This window comes from Camarhynchus parvulus, chromosome 5, assembly GCF_901933205.1.
Source record: "Camarhynchus parvulus chromosome 5, STF_HiC, whole genome shotgun sequence".
Classification (NCBI taxonomy): Eukaryota; Metazoa; Chordata; class Aves; order Passeriformes; family Thraupidae; genus Camarhynchus; species Camarhynchus parvulus.
The window spans coordinates 55149369-55171303 of record NC_044575.1 but is presented as its reverse complement, the minus strand read 5'-3'; the positions used below and the strand labels follow the sequence as shown (position 1 = coordinate 55171303).

General features: G+C 44.7%; 2 protein-coding genes across 4 annotated transcripts in view; one reads left to right on the top strand and one right to left on the bottom strand.

The window, feature by feature from the left end:
* RHOJ (ras homolog family member J) overlaps positions 1-8057 on the top strand; it is a 61194-nt gene extending 53137 nt beyond the window's left edge. Inside the window, exons 5-6 of one of the 3 annotated variants that reach the window (XR_004060766.1) lie at positions 465-2372; positions 5639-8057. Coding sequence is in view for 1 of the 3 variants with exons in the window: in XM_030949363.1 (XP_030805223.1) it covers positions 465-611 (147 nt within the window). In the remaining 2 variants the exon portion in view is untranslated. Of the gene's footprint in view, positions 1-464 lie in introns of all 3 variants that reach the window. The other 2 variants (XR_004060765.1, XM_030949363.1) reach the window with 2 other exon arrangements.
* Positions 8058-12247: 4190 nt separating this feature from the next.
* On the bottom strand, positions 12248-16043 carry GPHB5 (glycoprotein hormone subunit beta 5). The gene is made up of 3 exons (XM_030950132.1): positions 15925-16043; positions 14414-14615; positions 12248-12652 (listed from the first exon to the last, which is right to left on the bottom strand). The coding sequence occupies exons 2-3, from the start codon at positions 14612-14614 to the stop codon at positions 12464-12466; spliced, it is 390 nt and encodes a 129-aa protein (XP_030805992.1). The 5' UTR covers position 14615; positions 15925-16043; the 3' UTR covers positions 12248-12463.
* Between the last annotated feature and the right edge of the window lie 5892 nt (positions 16044-21935).

Here is a 21935-nt window from a genome sequence, read left to right as displayed (position 1 = left end):
TCAAAATGATGCTTCCCCATTCCCAGAAGCCAGCTGGAAGCCCTCCCCAGGTAACAGTTCGTGGGACTGGAGGAGGAAGGACACAAGAGTGACAGTTCAGGGGAGCAGAGCCAAGTGTGTGAGGGGTTCAACTCCAACCCAGCATTTCCTCAGAAGCCTCCCCAGCTGCACAGGCAGGAGGCCAAGCTCCGGGTCCAGCCCTCAAACATGGGTGCAGCCCCCCTATCTCTGGAGGGTTGTGCAGGGAATTCCTGCAGCCATTCACCCCCATGTGGTGAGATACTCATGTTGATGCTGATTCCTCAGGATGACCACATGAGCTTGTCCCTTCACCCCACAGGCAGCCAGATACAAAACAGAGAAATGATCTGACTCCTTTCTAAACGTAGAAAGATGCTGGAACAGCATCACTCTGAGCCTGCCAACAGTGGATACTGACTCTCATTTTCCCTCCTCTCTCTCAGATCGGAGCCCAGTGCTACCTGGAGTGCTCAGCACTCACACAGAAAGGCCTTAAGACTGTCTTTGACGAGGCAATCATGACCATTTTCCACCCCAAGAAGAAGAAGAAGCGCTGTGCAAAGTGCCACAGGTGCTGCACCCTTGTGTGACGTCCCCTGGGAAGCAGAGCCAGCTGAGTTCAGTGAAACCAAGCAGGTCAGAAAGGCAATGAAGGTCACACACAACTGAAACGGGGAGCATGACCAGAAAAGGGTCCTTCTTACCCGAATATAGGAGCTCTCCATGCTGTGAAACCTCCAAGCTCTATCACCCTTGGCCAACTCCTGTCTCTGTGCTTTCCTAACCCTCCAGAGATGTTTTGCAGCCTGTTCCCACTGCTGCAGACTGCACCAACAGAAACCAGGATGCCTGCTTGGCTCCCCACCTTAGGAATGAGGTGAAGGTGGCTTGTGACAAAACAAAGAGCTAAAGACAGCAAAAGAAACAGGAGAAACTCCTTTTGTGGCCTTAAGTAAGAATTGATCTAAATTAGGAATTTGCAGTCCTTAGGAATTGAATCTGAATTGACTGAAAGCACATGGAGATCTGTAGAAATCTAATATGTAAGATATACACTATAGGTAGGATATACTTTAAAATTGCTTTTCTTTTATAAGACTTGCTAGTTCAGGAGATACTTCAGTTTGTTCAAACCACATGGAAGCAAAGGTGGAGTGATTCCAGTTTATTTTCACTTAATGGTGAAACTTCACAGCATCAGGATGTTGCTGCACCCAAGCTATCAAAATGGATCAACATTTACCTCCAGACTCAAGGAATGTTCTTACAACTAAAACAAAATGCAAATAGCTGTATTTTTACAGAAGAATGTTCAGGCTGAGCCATGTTTCCTTAAGCTGGGAAAGGAAGTACAGAGTTGTAGCATTAATGTACTGAAACAAAGAAATTCTGCCACCAAAGAATGTTGCCCTAGACATGAAATAGCAGCATGGAACAATCTCTCTTCCAACTGAGAACAAGAACGAGACACATTGCCATGGCAACTGAGAATTTACCTTACTGATCAGCTGGATTTCTACATCTCACCCAACAGCCAAGAATAGGAAAAAAAAATAATAAAGCCAAAGGTGACTGACTTTAAGTGCTTTGAGGTGATCCAATTGCCTTAAAATTATCCTTTTTTTATGAAGTGTTTCTGTAAAACACCTCATCAAAGTGGAGTTGTGAACTTGTTGACTTTTTGTAGCCTCCCTCCTCCCATTCGCTTCTTCTCTCTCTGCTCCCATTTCTCCATCTCCACAGAGAGTGCTGTTCCAGTGTGGCTGCAGTCCTCAGGAGTGGACTTTTCCACGAGTGGCAGCTGCAGCCACCAGCATGGAGATGGGAAGCCCAGCCCACAGGGGAAGGGAAGCTGCTGTGACCTCCCCTTGCTGCTGGGGAAATTGTGCCTTGTGACTAAAGCCTCTGCCCTGCAGCTTTGCACATCGCAGCACACCGGCACTCAGAGGTGAACTCAAGGGTGTCTTGTTACCTGCAGCTGCCTCTGGGTACCCTGGCAGTGCCACAAGTCTATCTTGGCATGGATTTCATTGCCCAAGCAGGAAATCCCAGCACACAGATTTGAAGATGTAACTCCCTGCAGAAGCTGTGTCTGTACCCAGCGTGTCCAGGAGTGCCAGGAGGGAGCAAGTGACAGCAGTAGGACAACAGTCCCAGCCCAGGGACACGGCCCTGCTCCCCTCTGCACCCCATCCCAGGAGACTGGCAGCCCTCTCCCCTTGGGAAGCACGGTGTCCTGGCTGAGAACACACCTGCCACCAGGCAAAGCAGGCAATTCCAGACCTGGTGTTGGCCACAGTGACAGCAGCAGGATGTGGGAACAGCACCCAGGGCACATGGAAGGGACCAAGGTTGGTGCAGTGCCCAGTCTTGCATCAGGACCAGGCTCATGGATCTGAGCTCCTCCCTCAGCACTAATTCAATTTCATACAATTGTAGGATGGTTTGGGTTGGAAGAGACCTCAAAATCATCTAATTCCAACCCCAGTTTACCATGGACAGCTACAGAAACCAGCTCTGACACCCCAAAACATTTCCAGGTAGAAATCAACAGTTGTCTCTGACCAAAGCCATCAAGACTTGAGGCAAATGCTTTCCTTTTTTTTTTTTTTTTTTTTTTACCCAGTGGCTTCCACTCACCATCCCTTTCCCCTTGCACACAAACATGGATGAAAACACAGTTGAGCCATATCTGACACAGACAAGTTCCCCTCATTGCTGGTGATTTTTTGTGCACATTTTCTGTTTGGTTTTATTATGTCCCAGGCATGTACTTCAGAGGGCCTGGCTGCTAAAGCCCAGCTCATGCCATGCCACAGAGTTTGTGTCCATCCCCAGGCAGAGCACTGAGTGTTCACCTCAACAGCACACTGCCTATCAGCTGAACTATAATGTGTAAAAATATATTAGAGTATGAAGAGAACTAGGCATGGATTAAATAAATTAATATTTAGGCTTACAACATAACTAGAAGTCCACTGAAACAACAACAACAAAAAGGCCTTGAACAGATTTCAGGGAAATTATATCTGCACTGTGCTGCCTTTCATTTCAGTGGAAATTAATTAGGATGACTGGTTTAGCTCATGTAGGTTGCTGGAGAGTGATGTATGAGTCTCTGGTGGAAGAAGGTGAAGTCTGGTTTAGCTGAAGCACAATGCAAGGGCTCAGGCTGGAGCTGCCTGGTTTTCTTAGAGCTTCAAAAAATGTGGAAATAGAGGAAATAGAAAATCCAGAGTGACAGCTGAGCTCATCCATAACATAACAAGCACACTGGAAAAGTGAAATGGAGCACCCAGGCATGCAGCAGGGAATGCCACAAATAATTAAATTGGGGTTTTTTGCCCGCCCCTGAGTACCAGGGGTGATTGTTAATCTTCATAGAATGGCACAGGATCAGCAGTAAAATCAAAAATCAAGTGGGAAGTTGTAGCATTGATGTAACTGCAGTGGTTTGAGGGAAATAACCTACAAAACATATGGTCATGGAGAAGCTGAAATGCTGCTGCCCTAATGTGTTAAACTGCAGCAACCTGAACAAATCCTTGCATAGAGGAAGCAGATAGAAAAGTGTTAATATATATACAAAAAAAGTTAAGGCTAAGCAGGGGTTTCTTTGCACTTACAAAATAGAGCATGTCAAGCTAGTGAGACAGTAAAATTTCAAGTTTTTCAAACTGATTTTGACCAAAATTTGAATTCTAGGAGCTATAAGAGAGGGACAGTGGCTATAATCCACTGAGAAATGACCTCTGCACTCCATTTATTTTCATTTTTCTTCCAGCAAAAACAACTGTTTTTTGAAAAGCCATGTTTAATACAAGTCCCATTAACATTATTCCTGTGTTAGGTTATGTACACACACCTGTCCCTGAAATGTGGCAATTTCTCAAGGATCTGCCCTGTTATGCTATTTTTTGGGGGGAGGCAGGGACAGCACAGGCCAAGAGGCTTTAGAGAGGAATTGTAGGCAGATGTAAGGAGAGTCATTGACTATCTGGCAAGTCATACCTAATGCCTTTTTTAAGAGCAGCAGATGGTGTGTGAAAGGCAGTAAAGCTTATTTTCTGAAAAACCACAACAGCAGACATAGTGCAAGTGCAGGCATAAGGCCACAGATATAAACTTCAAGTTATTTTTCAAGCACCATTAGTAATAAGGAAAGAAAATCAATAAAGGACTGCCAGGTGAAAGGAGATGGATTTACTCACTGGGAGATGAGCTAGAAATCAGATCCCAATTTCACCTTAAAAGGAACACTGTTAAGGAGAGTCATAAAGGTTAGAAGCCATCCCTGGAACTTATCTGACAACGTCCCCTTAATGCAGCTGATGTCAAAGCCTTTCCTGACAGAGCTGTTTTTGCTAATAGTCTGCTGTCATTTCAAAAGCACTCACAACTTACAGGAAACTTGCTGGATCCTGCAAAACTCATCTCCTTTGGCCTCTTCTGAAACCTTCCTGTTCTACCCAGAGTTCTTAGCCTGAAGCTGCTGTTTCAAACTGAGTTCCCAGAGCAGTTTCACGCAAACCCCTGCAAGGAGAGATTAGAGGTATTTGAGAGAGATCTCAATTCATCAGAGAGTTGTTATCACATTAAAACCACCTACAGATGCCTCTGCCCTTCAGAGCCCTGTGAAAACACCAGGACATTGGAACTGGAACAGTCCTGCCACTTCCAGCATGACTTGAAGGAGGTCCCACAAAAACTCACAGTTTGTCCTGTGCCCCCCAGAGCTCTGAAAAGTTGGGGAGAAGGCAGAAACAAGGCTCTAACCCCACTCAGGTCCATTCTCATTTGTTCAACTGGATATATGCCCTGTGTAGGTACAGAATTCACCCCAAGTCCAGTATGGCAATCAAAACAATAATTTCAGCAGCTGACATTGATATTTGTCACCTTTTTTCTCTTTTGAAGCACTCAAAGCATTCAAAATAGACACAGAATTAAAATATGAAATAAAGTTATTCCAAATACTTTTATTAAAGGGACAGATTTTGGCAGTCCTCCTCATACTGAAGAGAATCTCTCTTCACAAGGAACTGTCTCCAAGTTGTTCATGTCTCATTCAATCCCACTGGCACTGCCCAGGTCATGAGGGAGGCTGATTGGTGATCTGTCCTTGCAGTTTAAATTACCAGAAAACCTCTGCCAGCTGCTCTAGTGGTGGTGGCCTGTGTTCTTTTGAATCTCTTCAGGAATGGTGACCCAATCACTTCCCTGGGCAGCCTATCTCTCCCTTTAATTCACATATGAAAGTTGCCCATCTGCTTTTACACCTTGCTTAGAGCCCGTGACCTTTTCTTGTACCTTTTTTCCCCAAGTGAAATACCTCTTGACTCACCACAAGGAAACCTCATCTGGATTAAAAATAATTTGCAGTGGCATCAATCTGACTTAGGCCAGGATTGTCTAAAAGCACATTTGTCTTCTCCCACAAAGCAATCCATATGCTCATTTGTTAAACAAAGAGGGAGAATGTAGGAATGTGGCTGCACATGCCTTTCTCCATGGATTTTCTTTTTCCCTGAGGAGGATCTCTAATGTTGTTTTATCCTACATTAAAAAAGGAAAATCTGGAAATAACAGAACATTTTGTTGGTTCACAACTTTATAGGACTGGAGGAGCATCTGCTGTGACAGGAGGTGAGCATGGAGTGACCTACGTCAGATAACTTCTAGTCACATTTGAACTCTTTGCAAAAATGAAGACAAATTTCCACTATGAATGTTTATTTTCCTCCTCGTGAATAAAGACCATCTGAAAGCAGGAAAAAGCCTCCCACTGATTTCGGTAGTGGCTTGTGATCTCAGCTGTCTTCACCTATCAAAACAAAACAGGAATAGAAATATTTTTGCATCAAAGAGTCGGGCAAAATCACCAAGTCATGAATTCAACCAAATCACTTCTGCTTTGGGGGAGAGCTGCAAAATCAGGGCCCAGAGCCACAATTAATCTGTTTGATCCTAAACCTTGAATTTCATTTTAAGGTGATAAGGGGACGCCCATAACTAGAACAGCAACAACCAAAAATCTTCAAATTCTCTTTTCTTTGTTTCAGTTAAAGCTTTCAGAAACATGAGAACAAAAATCTGTTCTCCTGGGCAGTTCCAGGAGCCACACCATAACAGCAAAAATAGTCAGAAGCTCATTGTAAGGAGGAAAATTAGTTCAGAAACCCGGAGCAACAAGCAAAAACTCATGTGAATTGCTGTCAGTGGTGAAAAATCTCTTCAACTTTGAAAATATGGATCCCCATCCCTTTTCAGATTGTGCAGACCATAATGCAGTGTTTGGCTGCTTCTAACTATAATGGTAGGGTGGGATTTTCAGAGATGCTCTATGTTGGCTTCATTTCAATTCTCATGAAGGCAATGGAAAATTTCAATGGGGTTTTCCACATGACTAATGTGGAAAATGTTTGAGAATCTTTATGTTTCCTCCTTTTCTGACCTTTTATTTTGGCTGACCAAGCCTTGAGCACACAGATACACTGAGCCAGGTCCAAGAATCCTTTATACCTTCTGGCTGCTGGTTAAGGACTCCTGAAAGGAGTTGGGCCATCCAAAGACTTTGCTGATATCACCTTTGGAGGCTGGATCTGAAACATCTCAGTTCAACCACTACTGAGCTGAAGATGAAAGTTACATTTTGTTAACAGTGTAATATTCAAGACATATTATTATCTTTGCTTAAAGACCCTAAACTCATTGCTGTCACTTAATTTCATCTCATGCCCTTCAGGACACCAAGTTTTATGTGGTTTTGGTGAAGATCAGTTTGAGCTGTCACTGACGCCTACTCTGGTGAATTTTGCCTTTGACTGGAGGTTAATGATTTCAGAGTAAACAGTTGTCACCAGTCTACAGTTTCCAGATCTTCCAACACAACATTTTTTTGTATTGATAACATGCAGAAAAATTTGTCAGATGCCTGTCAAAGTAATTTGTGGGTAAATCATATCCAAAGTGCGGCTATCATGTCGTCCCTCTCAGTATTTTTCCCCTGAATAGGCAGCTGCTCTTAACTGCATCACAGACCTGTCAGGCACTGAACTGCCCTGTCAGCATGGAGCAAATGAGCCCAAACTCCTCCCAAACCTGTAAATATTAATTCACTAATAAGCAATAACAAGAAGTTATGTGAGAGGGGAAAGACACTGGCAAAGTTTTCTTCACTCACGAGCAGAAGTGACCCAAGCCCAGGGTGCCAGGTGGGAAACGCTACAGAGAGGACATGGTGCGGTGGCCCTGATGCCCCAAAAAACATGGACTGAGGCAGGTGAATGGACTGGGAGGTGCCTCTGTGGAGTCACACCTGGGTACCTGGGGCTCAGCAGCACCTTGAGACTGGGAGGACTTCAAAGAAGGCTGCAGAGAGGAGCAGGGAGATGGAGTGTGAGGACAACTGAATCCAGCTTAATGTGTCATGATGTTGATGCACTTCTACAAATACAAGAATTTCACTGCACAGAGATTCTCTGCTCCCCCGAGAACACAAAGACAAGGACATTTCATTCCTTTCTTTTTGTGCTTACTTAATAGTAATATTTAAAATTATTCCTTAAGATATGCTTAAAACTAACAGTTCAACAAGTTATTCTGATTGAGTTTGTGAAGCAGATGTAATGACCTCAACACAAATCAGGACCTAACTCATCACCAGTCAGGTCTCATCCAGTTAGGAGAAAGAGTCACTTACTTGACGTGAGCAACTGAATTTTTCTCTCTTAAAAGTTGCTGTGTGCAATATTGCTGGAATATGGGGTTGGTGAAACAAAAGGATGGGCACTAAAACAGTATGTCTGACTTTTGAGTGGTATGCCTTTTTTCCAAAGATTAACCAAATCTTCAGAATTCAAAGCAAAACAATTTCAAACCAAGGAAATTCAGTTTTCAAGCAAATGCATTCTGCATAGTTTAAAAATCATGTAAACACTATTAATTTCCTATTTACAGCACATAATTCTGTACTCTTTTGTTTATCATCTTTTAAACATGTAATTACTGTATATTGTAATGCACATTAATATCGTTTATTGTACATAGTTTATTTTAACAAAATAAATGTATTTCAAAGTATTTTGACAGCATCCTTTTGGGGAGGTGTGCTGTTGTGTTTATTTTCCCAGATGCTCATCACAGGCACCTTTCAGGACTTTACAGGTAGGAAAAACACCTACCAACATTATTGGCAAGGGAAGATGATGAGCTGTGCACCCTGTGGCCCAGCAGCCAGGGCAGGTAGGGTCAGGAAGGAAAGTGAAAGGCTTATAGTGATGAAGAATTTACATGAGGAATGACAGCCCTGCTGGTGTGGAAATAAGAATATGACTGGCTCCAGTCTTCCGTGCAGAGATGTGGATCTTGTTTTTTTTAAAAAATAACAAAATTAATTACCAAAAAAAAAAAAGTTTGTTACCCAGCTGTTCATTAAAATTCATTTTAAGACCAGAAGCAATCTCATTGACCAGCTGGTCTGGTCTTCAAGTTAATCCTAGAAATCCCACCATTCCTGAACATCCCTAATCCTGGCTGGACCAAAGCAAGTTTCACCAGAGGAAGGCTCTTTTCATGTTCCTGCAGCTTGTGAACCTCAGCAGGTTTAACTAGCCCTGCCTGCAGCACTTGCAGAGAAAAGACAAAGGATATCAAGGTTTATTGCTAATAAAGAGGCACTGCAGCCCAAATCCCTGGCTGCTATAAATGGATACATCCTCAGAGGAGCCAGGACAATCCAAGAGGGCACAGCCTATAGCCTGGAATATATTTTATTCACCTTCCCCCAGAGGAAGGTGGGATTACTCACCAGACTTTCCATGGCCTGATTTTATCTGGGAAGAAGTGCCACGGAGGACCTACATGTCTGGGATTATCAGCAATGTGCCAAAGGAATCCCCCAGAGCAGAAAATTCCTAAATTGCTGCCAGATAAGGCTGGGTGGATGTAGCCAAGGGAAGGATGAAGCCATGCAGCCCTGATGCTTCCACATTTCCCTGAATACCCACGGCTGGCTACACTCCCTGGCAGGATGTTGGGTGAGACAGGCTTTGCTCCGAGCCTGGGTGCGGTTCCAATGTTCTCATGTGGGTACAATGAGAGCAGAGGGCAGCTGCCTGTCCCATCTCCCAAAGAGAAATCCAGTCAGTGCAGGGAACACCCATCCAGGGAGGCATCCTGCTCTCCCTCTCATGGCAGCTCAGCTCTGTACTGGGGTAAATACACTGATTTCTGCCATGGTCAATGGGGCTGGGCACTCCAGCTGCAGGGGAAGTTGAGCTCCCAGGGCCAGTGGACTGCTGTGGCTGTCATGGAACAGGAGGGCGTTTTGGCAAATCAAAGCACTGTATGGCAGTGATCATTGCTGTTCAGGTTCAATGAGCTACTATAAACCTATTAATTTCTACAATAAACCTAATAATTTTTATTTATCCTGCAGGCACTGAGTGCACTGCAGGATACAGATGTGCCTGGGCACTGGGCACTTCACAGCCTGTACACTGTAAAACATACTGTAGAGAGGAAAAAAACCACCTGCAGCATCATTCCCATTGTCCAAAAGGGAAACTGAGGCACAAATAAATCCACTGCTTTTCATGGGAGATAGAAAACCTCAGAGGAGTCACTGCCCTTGTGACAAACACTCCTTGCAAACACATACCAAAGACAGACAAGCTGTTCAACTGCTTTGGACAGGTTGGGTGGTGACATCTAAATCCATGGCTTTAAAGAGCATTAAAATGCTCCCAAGGAGGTGACATTTGCCTGGGAAGAAGTTTCTCATGCTCTGAAATACGTGGGCTGTGTTGACTGCCTACAAATTCTGGGCAGGATGTACCACCCCAGCTGCAGCATTAAGGATGTGAAAACTAAACACCTGGTCACAGGTTGTGACAAGACAAGGAGTAATGGTTTTAAACAAAAAGAGGGTTGATTCATACAAGTGTTTTACAGTGAGGATGGTGAAACACTGGCTAGAGAGGTGGTGGATGCCCCATCCCTGGAAACATTCTAGATGAGGTTGGACAGGGCTTTGAGGAATCTGGTCTGGTGGATGGTGTTCCTGCTCTTTGCAGGCAGGCTGGACTAGAAACAACTCAAACTATTCTGTGATTTTAAGTATAAAAAATGATATGAATTTAACAGAATTAAGACCTACTAGTGTAATAACTTCTGGGGGTAAAGTTCCACATTTACAATCTGGTGTTGATTGGATTTCTGTCACTCAGGGCAGATCCACAGCATCTCTTTTGCTCTCCTCCTTGAAAGATCACCATAAAGCAGCATTTTACTGATTTGGTTTTAGTCAGTACATCCTTCCCACCTCCCCCTTCTGTTCCCCAGGCTGGCTGCATTAGTCAAAACCCTTTTCCCACCCTGCAGTGTTTTGTTCTGATCACTTGCTGAGGTTTCTACTGTCTCACCATGTCCAGGTACAGCCCTGACTTCCTGCTGGCTGCAAAGGAAGGAAGTTTGCCACTTTCTAACCCTGCCTCTAATCCTGAGACTGAAGCACAGCCAGACTCCATCAGAGAAATTCAGTGAAGGAAATGACTTCACACCAAGGAGATGTTTTGCAGGTGTTCACAGCTCTGGCAAAGAGTTTGTAGGAGCTTATAGATATCCTACGTGAGAAATCTCTACACCCAGAAAAAGAGGGACACATTGCTTGAAATTGCTTTCATACTACAGTTTTCAGGTTTATTAAGGACACAAAACAATTTGCAGCTTTCCCATAATAACTGTAATGCCAATTGATAATATCAGAGGGATCGTGAGGTGCAATTTGAAACAAAACATGAGGACTTTTTAAAGGGTAGTTAAACTCTCCATCAGCAAAAAAAACTGCTCCTGATGCTCTTGGACATAGCAGTCTCTATTCAGAATTACAGAACAGGTGATCTTCCTACTCAGTCATAGTACAGCTTTTACAGATAAAAAAATTGTATCAACCAATAAATTATGGGTTAAATTAAATCTGTCTCAGTGTGGACAGGACACCTGGGGTAGTTTCAAGCATGCATCCTTGTAAATGAAGGTGACTGCATCCAGGAGACAAGGCACTGAGTTGGGGCAGACGGGTGCAGGTATTACTCTGAGCAGCAATTCTCTCCTAATGGCTATCTGAGAAGGTGTCTGCTTTGTGAGCTCCTTTGGGCCTCTCCCACTTGGCAAATCTTCCTTCGTTCACTTAATTTCCCATTTAGCTCAGGGGAGAAAGGAGGGATGAATGTGAGTGTGTCCTCCTGCAGGTGGGAACCAGGGAACAAAGGCACTTGTGTGGCTGTGGTCACAGGGGGCTCTTGTGGCAGCTCCCAGGTGTCCCCCTGGTTTGTAAAGAGTGGATCTGAGGAGGTGTGAAGTGTCCTGTGGAATGACTGCTCTCTTTCCTGTGCTGGACTTGTCTCACCCACCATTACTGGACACTGCACAGCTTTTCTGCAAGCACATCTGGCTGTCCCCCAGCTCTGTGTGCACCCTCAGAGGAGCAGGTCTCAGGGAGCTGTGGGAACACCCTTCCTTAGCTCCCTCTTTCCCACCACCTCAGCCAGGGGCTGTATGAAACCAAACCATGATCGTTGCATTTTGGCTTGGTCCCTCCGACTCTGGAAATTGCCAGGAGAGATGCCTTGGGCTCTGCAGAGTCTCACTGATTCTATGTGAAGCCATTTCCCCTCCAATCCCTGGACAAAAGCAGATGGTTCTGCACATAATGTGTATCTCTCTGTTTTTTCCTTTTTTCAGGAATTCTCCCTTGTGAGGTAATTCTTTTTTTTCAACAAAATAGCTCCAATAAAGCAAAGAACTGAAATACATCCTTAACTGTAAAAGTCCACTGATATTAAGCAAAACACTTAATCATGAGCTTAAGTCCTTGGCTGAGTCAGGGCTGAGTATGCATTCTCCCTAATTTCAAGGTAGTGATCTGAATACTTATTTTCATTTCATTGGCCTTGAGACCTTTTTCTTTGACTGTTACTCCTGAATGACTGCAGGGTAAGATTAACTAATGGGGCTGGGAGGGGGAGGTGGTGGAAGTGTTGGTAACTGCTGGGAAGAAGCTAAATCCCAGATGAATCAGGCTGTTGTGGAGGAGGCAATGCTTTTGTGGGGTATTTCCACACCCCAGTGGCTGTTCAGTCCATATTCAGGGAAAAAGGTCACACAGAGTGAAAAACTTATGAGGATGAAGGGAAACTGCAACATTTCTTTTTACCATGGGATTTGATATTGTGAGGCTGTGGGTTTCTACAGCAATAATGCTTTGAGCAGTGTGAGGAGAGGTGGTTAAGCCTCATCTGCCCAAAAAAGTCAGTGAGCAGGAGCATTACAGGGAGAGATCAAATTCTGGGCTGCTTTACACCCTCCAGAATGCTGGAGGTACCAAGGGTGTGAAGCCGGGGAGAATTCGTCCCCTCCTTGCCTGAGCTGGGAGGGGAGGTCAGTAGGTCTCACACTCGGTGGTGGCAGTGGAGCAGATGTCACAGTCACAGCGGATGGCCACCGGGTAGGTGTAGAAGGGGTCCACGCCAGGGGCACACCTGGGCAGCTTCACCGTCACCATCCGGGTCTCGTTGTAGGTGCAGATCCGGTGGTGGGACTCGATGTAAGGAGGCTCCAGGATTGGTTTCTGCAGGGGAGAAATGCTGGCCTCAGGCAAGAAGCAAGGCAAACATCTGGAGCCCCAGTTTCCTCAAGGGGATTTTGTGTGAATAGAGGAGCTACTGGATCAGGTGGAAGGGCCGTGGAAATAAATTTTAGGCCACATCCTTCAACGCTCGCCTCTTGGAGTCCTGCCATGGAGGGGAGTGGGTGCATGTATGTGTTTCAGTTTGCTTAAAGCATAAAGCTCCAATTAAAATTGCTTAAAGGAAGACAAAAGATTATCCCAAAAGCTGGTTTTTAGCAGAGTATTAATGTTTCGACCAAATGCTGCCAAAAGCAGCTGCTTTCTTCCAAGAGCATTGATTTTCCATTAAACACATTCTGCTGGAAACCCTTCATGTGCACAAGCTGCCTAAGAGCAGGAGTGCATCCAGGTGCCAAGGGCTGGGGTTTTTTCTCAGCCAGACCAGTCTTCCCTGTCAGGCTGCCCTTCCCACAAATCCCAATGGCTGCACACTGTGGGGAAAGCTCTCGGCACAGCAGCCAGCAGAGAAGTCTGCAACTCCTCTGGAGAAAATCAGCTTGGCCAGAGACCTCAGCCATCAGAAGATGATCAGAGCCTGAAGGCCTTGAAACCCACCCTGCCACGTGGTGTCACAGTGGCATTGGTTTTGCTGAAAAATCAGTTTCTCCTTAACAGGGGCACCCATATTCCAAAGACTCCAGGAATGGGCAGCACACACAGGAATGGGAGCCCACTACCTAATACTTCCCAGTCAGGAGACATTCTAATTTCTTTCTTTGCCTCTGTGCTGTGCAAAGAGCCCTCCCTGGGAACCAAAAAGGTGGGAAAGAACAAATACAATATTTCAGCAAGAAGATGTGCAGAAACCCTCCCTCTTACAAAGGCCCATCCAAACAAATTGTGGTGCCTTCTAGAAGCTGTTGAACCCACAGCCAGGTGTATTCAGCAGGAGAAGCTGCAAGGTCTGAGCTTGGGAATAGGGGGAAGCAGGGGTTGAGAGATCCCTCACAGGCACCTTATCCCAGCATGGAATCTGCCACTGGTGGCCTCTCCCCTCATCCCAACAAGTCATGAAGAAAGGGAGTCAGGGCTGGCACACAGACTCTGCTCCTCCTCTGGTCACTCATGTAGAGTCCTTGTCTTCATGTGGACAAAATCCCTCTGAGTCACTCGAGGTTCATGTGGACAAAGTCACTCAATGCTTTCTGAATAAATTAAATTGGGATTGGCCTCTTGAGCCCTCCAGTTGCTGAACGGCAAAGACAGTCAGAAACTTGTTCTCTGACATATGTGTGGATGTATTTATGCTCCTTCTTTTTCCCTCTGCACACCCCTAAAACTTAAGTACTTCATATTTATACAGGGCTGGGACTTAAAACGGGACCAAATTAGAAACAGACATTATCTTTGGGATCTGCTTTTTGGAACAAAATATCGGGAGCTCCAATTAATTGGGATCTCCATCCTAATCTCCAAGGAACACTTTTTTTTTTCAAGCGAAGTAATAAAGTCTCCCTCTCCTTAAGTGTTCAAGCTGTAAGAGGCTTTCAGACTGCGTGGTAAGAGCATTACGTAAGTGCTTCGTTAATATCATCACACGGCTTCCATTGCCCTGTGGGGCAGTGGCAGGAGGGAGGGGACAGCCAACAACAAATGCTGACAGCGCAGCCTGGGGGCCATGGGCACTGGGGGTGGGTGTCTTCAGAGGGCTTTTTTGAGGTACAAACACCAGCCAGGGGTGTCCCTGTGCCACAGCCTCACCTCCCAGGTCTCGCAGCGTCCCCAGCAGGCGTCGGTGGTGACCCGGAGGCCGCGGCAGCCGCGTTTCCTGGCCAGGAAGGTGAACTCCCTCACGGCGCAGCCCACGAACGTCCGCAGGTCCAGGGCCGAGGCGGCGGCGGCGGCGCGGCCGGGCAGCAGCAGCACGAGCAGAGCTCCGGGGATCAGCCAGGGCAGCTTCATGCTGAGGGCACAGGGGAGAGGAGGGCAGGGCTGGGAGAGCCAGCAGAGCCCAGCAGGCACGAAGGGCAAGTGGATGGGCTCAGCTGAAGCACAGGTAGCCCTTCCTTCAAACCTCATCCTCATTCAGCCTGGGAGAAGAGAGGCCGGGGGAGGAATGAGGGGTCACTGCTCCCAGAAGTGGAAAATCTCCCTAAAAAGTTCTGTCACAGAATGCAGCAATGTGAAGACTTTCCCTGCAGAGCAGTGGGAGTTTGCAGACAAAGTCACCAGCCCATGCTTCAGCCCCACTCCGTATTCTCACATTCCCAGTCTCCATATTGCACATTTGTTTTGCAGCATATTCCTTTCTGCCGCCCTGCTTGGGCTGTCCTGAGCTCACACAAAGCCAAGATCTGCACAGCTGGGAGACAAGTATCCCTGAATTTGTGCTACAATCTCAGCATCTCCCAGAAGTATTACTGGAGAGTAATTGAGTAAAAATAAAGGAGAGTAAAAATCCTGGAGTATTACCAGCACCCAGTGCACTGGCCTGGTGCCATTCCCCTCCCAGGGCTGCAGCCAGAGGTGCTGGTTGAACCTTCAGCACAGCTCACACCCAGCCCAGCCTGCCAAGCGTGTGACCAGAGCTGGGCAGATGGGGGACATGGCCAAGGTGACCACAGGAACAATGGACTCCTCACACTGGAGCAGCCCAGCGCCCACCAAGACCCTCCGATACCTGCTGACTTTCTGTCTCAGCAAAGAAAGTGAGCAACTTCTCTGGAACAGCTCTTCTGTCAAAAAAAGAGAGCTGGAAAGTAGCTCTAAGTCATTTTACAATTCACATACTATCATTGCATTTAAACACATCTGTCTTAGAAATCCCAGATTTGACACTGAATTTTGAGAAAGTCAGCTACTTCATGGGGCACAGACTGGTGTGTGCTGGGGTCTGTCCTCAGCTGGGCAGACTAAATTTAAGTGAGCTGGGACTACCATTTGCCTGGCTGATGCTTGAGTTTCTAGGCTCCTCTTAAACAAAATGATTTAAATTTGCTAAATCAGAGCTTCAGATCAGCACATGATGTTTGCATCTTATGTCACCAGGTATACACGAGAGTCTTACATGTGATTAAAGAGAGTATGATTATTCATAACCTTCAACAGGGTAAAAAAATCCTAAAACTCCTTATTTAAAAAAAATACATGTAGAGCAAAATAGACAAACTTCAGAACAAATCAAACATTTATCCTTTGCCACTTTAGCAAATCCTGCTGCTTTATTCATGAGCCAGAGCCATGACAGGGAGCAAACACAGACATGCACTCACCTAACTCGTTGGAGTCAGAATTCCTTTTGCAGTTTTAAATTGCAGATGGCGTTTCAGGATGTCAGAGTGAGCAGCAGGAGACCTGCACTGCAATCTCTGTCAGCTTTGTGACCAGTAGATCTCCCCAGCAGCTGCTACTGGGATGTCTAATTGCTCAAATTTATAGAAAGGGTCTTGTCAATCAAGGCAGATCCTTACTTGAACCACCCAAGGCATCAAAGCCATTGACTGTAAAGCAAGGCTCCCCTTTCCAGCAGTGATTAGCTTCAAGGGAGTTATTGTTATTGCAGGTTATTGTTTCATAACCTGATCAAGAAAGGAGTATCTTGGTGAGTGAAATTATGAGCATGCACTGGGGCAAAATGGATCTTCTTTTCCATAATGGAATATCAACGCCTTTGTGAAGGAATGGTAAGCTGGCTCTGAAATTATCATTACCTCTAATTTACGAGCCCTAAGTAAACATCCTCAAGGGAGACTTCTCAGATACTTGTACAAAAAAATTGCCTGGATTTTTGTCAACTGCAGATGATCTTTTTTACTTGATTTCTCTGTACAAGCAAGGACAAGGGATGGGGGGAGGAGGAGGTGTGAGCTTGCAAGGAAAGAAGGTGTTCTCTTGGTGAGGCAGGCAGCTGAAACCAGGTGAGCTCCACTGTGAAAGGAAATTTAGAAATTATTGTCCTCTGCCTTCACTGTGCAAACCCAATTCTCAGCTGTCACAGGCAGGGAGCAGTGATGGTTCTGTGAAAGACTTGCTGGTCAGTGAATTCATAAAAGAAGTGGAGCCACACAATGCCTTGGAGAAAGTCATCTCTCTTCCTTTCCACCATGGATGGACAGTGACTTCCCAGCTCCAGAACAATCCAGAAAAGACAGGGCAAGTGTTAGGGATTATGGACCCCTCAGGAGGATGCTGTCAGAGGCAGCTGCAGCAATACAACCCAGCCATGAGAATAGAAAACACAGGGGAAACCTTGATTCAAATTAAATCCATGCTACAATGTTTTAGATGGAAAAACAAAATAAGTAGGAATCAAAAAAGAGTAGAGGAAAAAAACCACAACAGCCAAGCAAAACATCACCTGTTGATGTCCAGAACATGCATCTTATCAAATATGAAGCAGTGATTACTATGAGCTTGTTAATTTACCTTACAAATATCCCATACATACTTCTGATGGATTGCATTCAGGTTTTCTGTAGTATGTGCCATGGAAAAGAGCAAATTGCCATTGAGGAAATGGGATATTGAACCATTCAGGAGCAAACAAGGTACACCACAATGGTGCTCTCCCTTTTTCAGGGTAAATAACCCATGGCTCGAGGTCCTTGTTTCGCTGCCAGGGTCAGCAGCCCACATTTGGTGCAGCAGCAGAGCTCCCACTTGTTCTCAGAGCCCTGGGAACCCCAGAGCACTTGCTGGGTTTCATTATTCAGCTTGGAGCAGCCACACAAGCTGGAATGCAAAAGGCTGGTTATTTACTCTCAAGGTCTGCCTTTTCTGTCTAAATTAGGAAACAGTGATTGGAACAAGTGAAAGAGGGAAGGGACTATCTGAAAAACAGAAAAGCAGCAGGCATTTAGTGCTGTTGCCATATTGCCATCATGACATGGGAAACAACTGTTTCCAATAATTAATTCACTTGACACCAAAAGAATAAAAAACAGAATGAATAGAATTTTTAATAAAACATTTGAAAAGTTAGGAGGGAGTGGTTGTTTAAAATCTATCCCAATATTCTCCCTCATTATTGCTCCCAGTCTCACTGGCAGCAAATGACTCCAGGTTCAAGTGAAGGATGAGATTTTGGAGGTGGAATGTTGAATGGAGGTGTTGTAAATGTCTCCATCAGATCACCAGACAATGTCCCAATCACCTTTTCCCCCCATTGAAACCAAGAGGGAAAAGCAGAAATTCAAAGACAAATGAGATAACAAGAAGTCAAGAGGATCAGCCAAGTCCTGTCAGTGATCTAAAATGATCACTTTCCACTAAAATAACCGTAAAACTAATTTTCTGTAATTTTCACTGACTGAAAATAAAGCTAGAAAATAAACTTTTAAATCTTTTTCAAAAATATACAGTTTAAAAGTTCCTGACTTATGGGGAAAGCATGTAAAAGTAAAAATACTGAGCTTAAGTCCCCTTTATTTGATTCTGGAAATGTACCAGCAAAAATGAGCCCAAGATTAGAGGCAGGTACAGGAAATACGTGCCAGATGGCAGATGAACCAGCTTTGACAGATCCCTCTTCTTCTATGGATTAAAAAACCAGGTGCTGGAGTTTTTGTGTAATTCAGCTTGGTTTCAGTGACTCCGGCTAAGTACGATCCTGTTCTCTCATCTCCATTTGAACTGAACGGCCTCTTAGAGTGAAACAAAAGAGAAATTGCAGACTCTCACTTATTCTGTCTCTAGAAAATCCTATCTGTTTGTGGGACAGACACCAATTCCTGAAGGATTTGCATTGTGTTGTGTGAAAAGCCTGAGTGCTGGCTTTTTCCCATGCAGAGTTTTTGCTGTCTTACTGTTCTGTGAGTTTATCTCCTTTAAGTTAATCAATAAATTCACCAGCTGGATTTCAAATTGGGTTGATCATGAGAAAGGAGCTGAGATATTTAATGAGACAGACCAAGGGAAACACCAATGCTGAGTGGCTGCACACAGTAAGCACTGCACAGAGCCATGTAGGCTGTGGCAGGCCAGAAGAACCTGGTGACCATTCAGGCAAGAAAAGTCAGTGACTGGACAGGAGATATTTCATGTACTGCACACAGCAGGGGTTTGGAAAGGTGGGTGTTAGTTCAAAAGCACCACAGCAGGAGAAATGGGTGAGGAATCCAGGTGGTGTGGAATGGCTGGCCAAGTTCACAGGAGGCGGCACCCGAGAGAGATTAGGGTTCAGTTAGAACAGAGACATAAAACTATCAGGTAGGATACATAGCTATAAATGTTAGATGTAATTTGATGAACTCACAGGAGAAAAATAGCACTAGAATCACTTTTCCCTATACAAGTTAACATCAGACTTTATGTCAATGGTTGTTTACTCTTTGCTGGTAGTTTTAAAAAAAATATATAACCTTTATGTCCTGAAAACAGCATTTCAAACAAGTGCATTAAGATTGTTTAATCCATCCCCACGGCTGCTGCGTTTGTCTTGGAGAGTGACTTTCTGTCATTTTCTATATTCTAAAAGAATGCAAAGAGTTGGTTTGTAAGGGGACAGACAAAGCAGGTTTAACCTTGAGAGGGCACAGCTGATCTGTAAATGAAAATCAAAGGCAGCAAGTAAAGCTCCTTGAAAGGCTCTGATAGAAACACTGCCAAGTGCAAGCAGAGGGAGCAAAATGCAGCCATCAGGAAATGTGTTCCCGGGCAGGAATGAGATAAATGTGGGCTCTCCCTGCTAACAATGGGACACCAGTCCTTGCTGAAGGTCTTGGGCACACAAAGCCACTTCTGCTTTAAAAGACTTTCTGCTCATTTTGCTTCCTGGGCTTAACACAACATGAGCTGGCACCAGCTGAATGAGCATTAGGGACACAAGAATGCAGTCAGGAAAGAGGATTTCTTGAGGCTGCTGTGGCAGTAAATCACACCACACTCAGTACTCGGGGGAATGAGCCCTCTTACAGAGGAGATAAACACCTCTTGCAGCTTGTGGGGGTACCTGTGTTAGGAGTGGCAGAACAGCCCAGTGAGCACGCCTGTAAAATCCAGCCCTGCAGGCCTGAAGTGCTGGGGAAAAGCTCTGTGCTGACTGCAGCAGAATCCCAGCTGTTTCAGCACAGACTCTGCCTCAGCAGCACAACTCTTATAAGGAATCTGTCAGACACTATTCTTCTCTTCCTTTTCCATCAGACTTGGAAAATGAAGTCCAAGGGTGAGGCTTAACAGTAACAAAAAACACTAATCCACAGTTTGCTTGAGGGACATCTATCCCGGAGAGATAACACTTCTACTAAAAAAGGCCTGTAGCTATGATGGATTCAATCCAGAAGAGAACTAATGAAGGTCCTACAGACATTAGAAGAGCTGAAGCTTCTAAAATTTGATAGTGCACATCTCTAACATACAGATATTGCACTCTAAACAAGGTAATTCCAATAAAGATAAATCCACAGCAGAACGGCAGGTTCAGTTCAGAACCTGATCATAACCTGATTTGATACTATATGGACAAAAACCTGATTTGGTACTAAATGGACAAAAACTATAGTTTGAATACATTTACTAAAATTCCTTTTTTTATATGTTCATATACAAGGTTCCTCAGAAAAGCTAGTTTCTCAACCCTTAAACTTTGAGCAAAGTGCTTCGCAAGTAGAAATCGGAAGGAAAAATATAAAGGCAAAAAAGGAAGTAGAGACTCTCCATTGTCAAAAAAAATAGGTTCAAAGAAAATTAATCATGACCCAATGGCAAAGGATAGCAAAATTTAAAATAAAAGATGTTTAAAAAAATTAAAATAAAAGATAGACCAGACCAGTTTGTCTGATATCTGTCCCAGTCAAACTAGTGCAAATATTGATTCCAGAGTCCTACTCCACTGTGGCTGTAAGTTACATGTTGCAAAGGTTAACAGCTGCTGAAGACAGATTTCTGAAAGACTGAGTGGCAGGAAGAATTTACGTGCAACAGGGGCATTCCTGGGGAGTTCCCTGAAGGTTCAGGGGTTGTGATACCTGCAATGGTGAGAGGACAAACACAAAACCACATATCCAGAATGGATGAGGAGGAGAGTAAAGGTACAACACTGAGCCCAGGCTGTGGAATTCCTTTGTCATGGTCCTTAGGAAAGTAAGGAGACTCTTTCTTAAGGCTGCTCTGGAAAGGGGTATTTGTCAAGCATAGCTCCTGACAGTGACAAAGCAATCAAACACCACTTCACCACACTGTTGGTAACATTCTTCTCAGTTTTCTCAGGCACTTTGGAAGCATGTGCACCCTCACATTGTCCTCAAACACAGCCACATTTTCTTCCCTATCAAACTGTCCCTTCATGGTGATGATGCTGATCACATTCAGCCCAGAATCTGGATTCAAGAATTCAAATCCAATGGAATTGGCTGAATATTGATGGGAGAGAGAACTGGGCTCTCTAATTGTATACCAGGGAATTGCCTGGAGATTTGATCTGAGTTCATTACAGTGTGGAAAAGATTTTTCCAATAAATACAGATGCTATGCAAACTTTATGTGGCTGACAATAACCACTTCAGCTCAAGTCCTTTCTGCACTCCATAGCTCTCCTCTAACAGTCTTTTTAGAAAAGACATTTTAGTCTTTTAGGACAGACTAATGAGCAATGACACGGCTGCTGTGGGCTCAGAATTTGAAGATGAAGCTTCTTAATCAAAACTATAGAAGTTCAAAGATCCATTACCTTAATTCAATAATTTCCCTACTGTTCATGGCCAGTGCAGTGGAGAACAGACACCTTGTGTGACTCACATCACCCCCAGTGCTAATGCTCCCCTTTTAACATTGCCTTCGTGATGAGTGAAGTTTGCAAAGTAGACAAAGCTGGAAATGAAGTCTCCTGAAACAAAGCTACTGTCTCTTCCTGTGAATCCTGTCAGAATAAACCCATAGAACTATTGAACTAATCCAAATCCAGCCAGGAAAACAAACAGGAGGAGAGTCCCAAACCCCAGAGAGGCACTTGGCCAAGTCAAACCTCGGCACAGCACAGACCCAGACAGTAACAGGCAAGTGTCAGAAGTAAATAGAACCAAATCTTCCAGCCTGAACTCTTCTTATCCCCTGGCGAAATGTGGATCTCAGACAGCATTTTGAGTCCTCCTATTTCCACTTCTTCACCCCATTCCCACTGATTTTTATAAGTTCTTTGTGGGTACAGATTCACCCCATGTCATGGGACCAGCAGGGCTCAGAGAACCAGGAAGAAAAGTATATTCCAGCAGGCCAGAAACAAACCCCACCACCCTGCAGAGACAGCCGAGGTACCAGAGGCTGCCCAGGTTTCTGTTGTCTATCTTGA

Excerpts from the sequence above, each read along its gene's own strand:
- GPHB5 (XM_030950132.1), bottom strand. The coding sequence starts at position 14,614 with ATGAAGCTGCCCTGGCTGATCCCCGGAGCTCTGCTCGTGCTGCTGCTG. Across the intron at positions 12,653-14,413 it reads GACGCTGCGAGACCTGGGAG|AAACCAATCCTGGAGCCTCC; the intron begins GTGAGGCTGTGG and ends TCTCCCCTGCAG.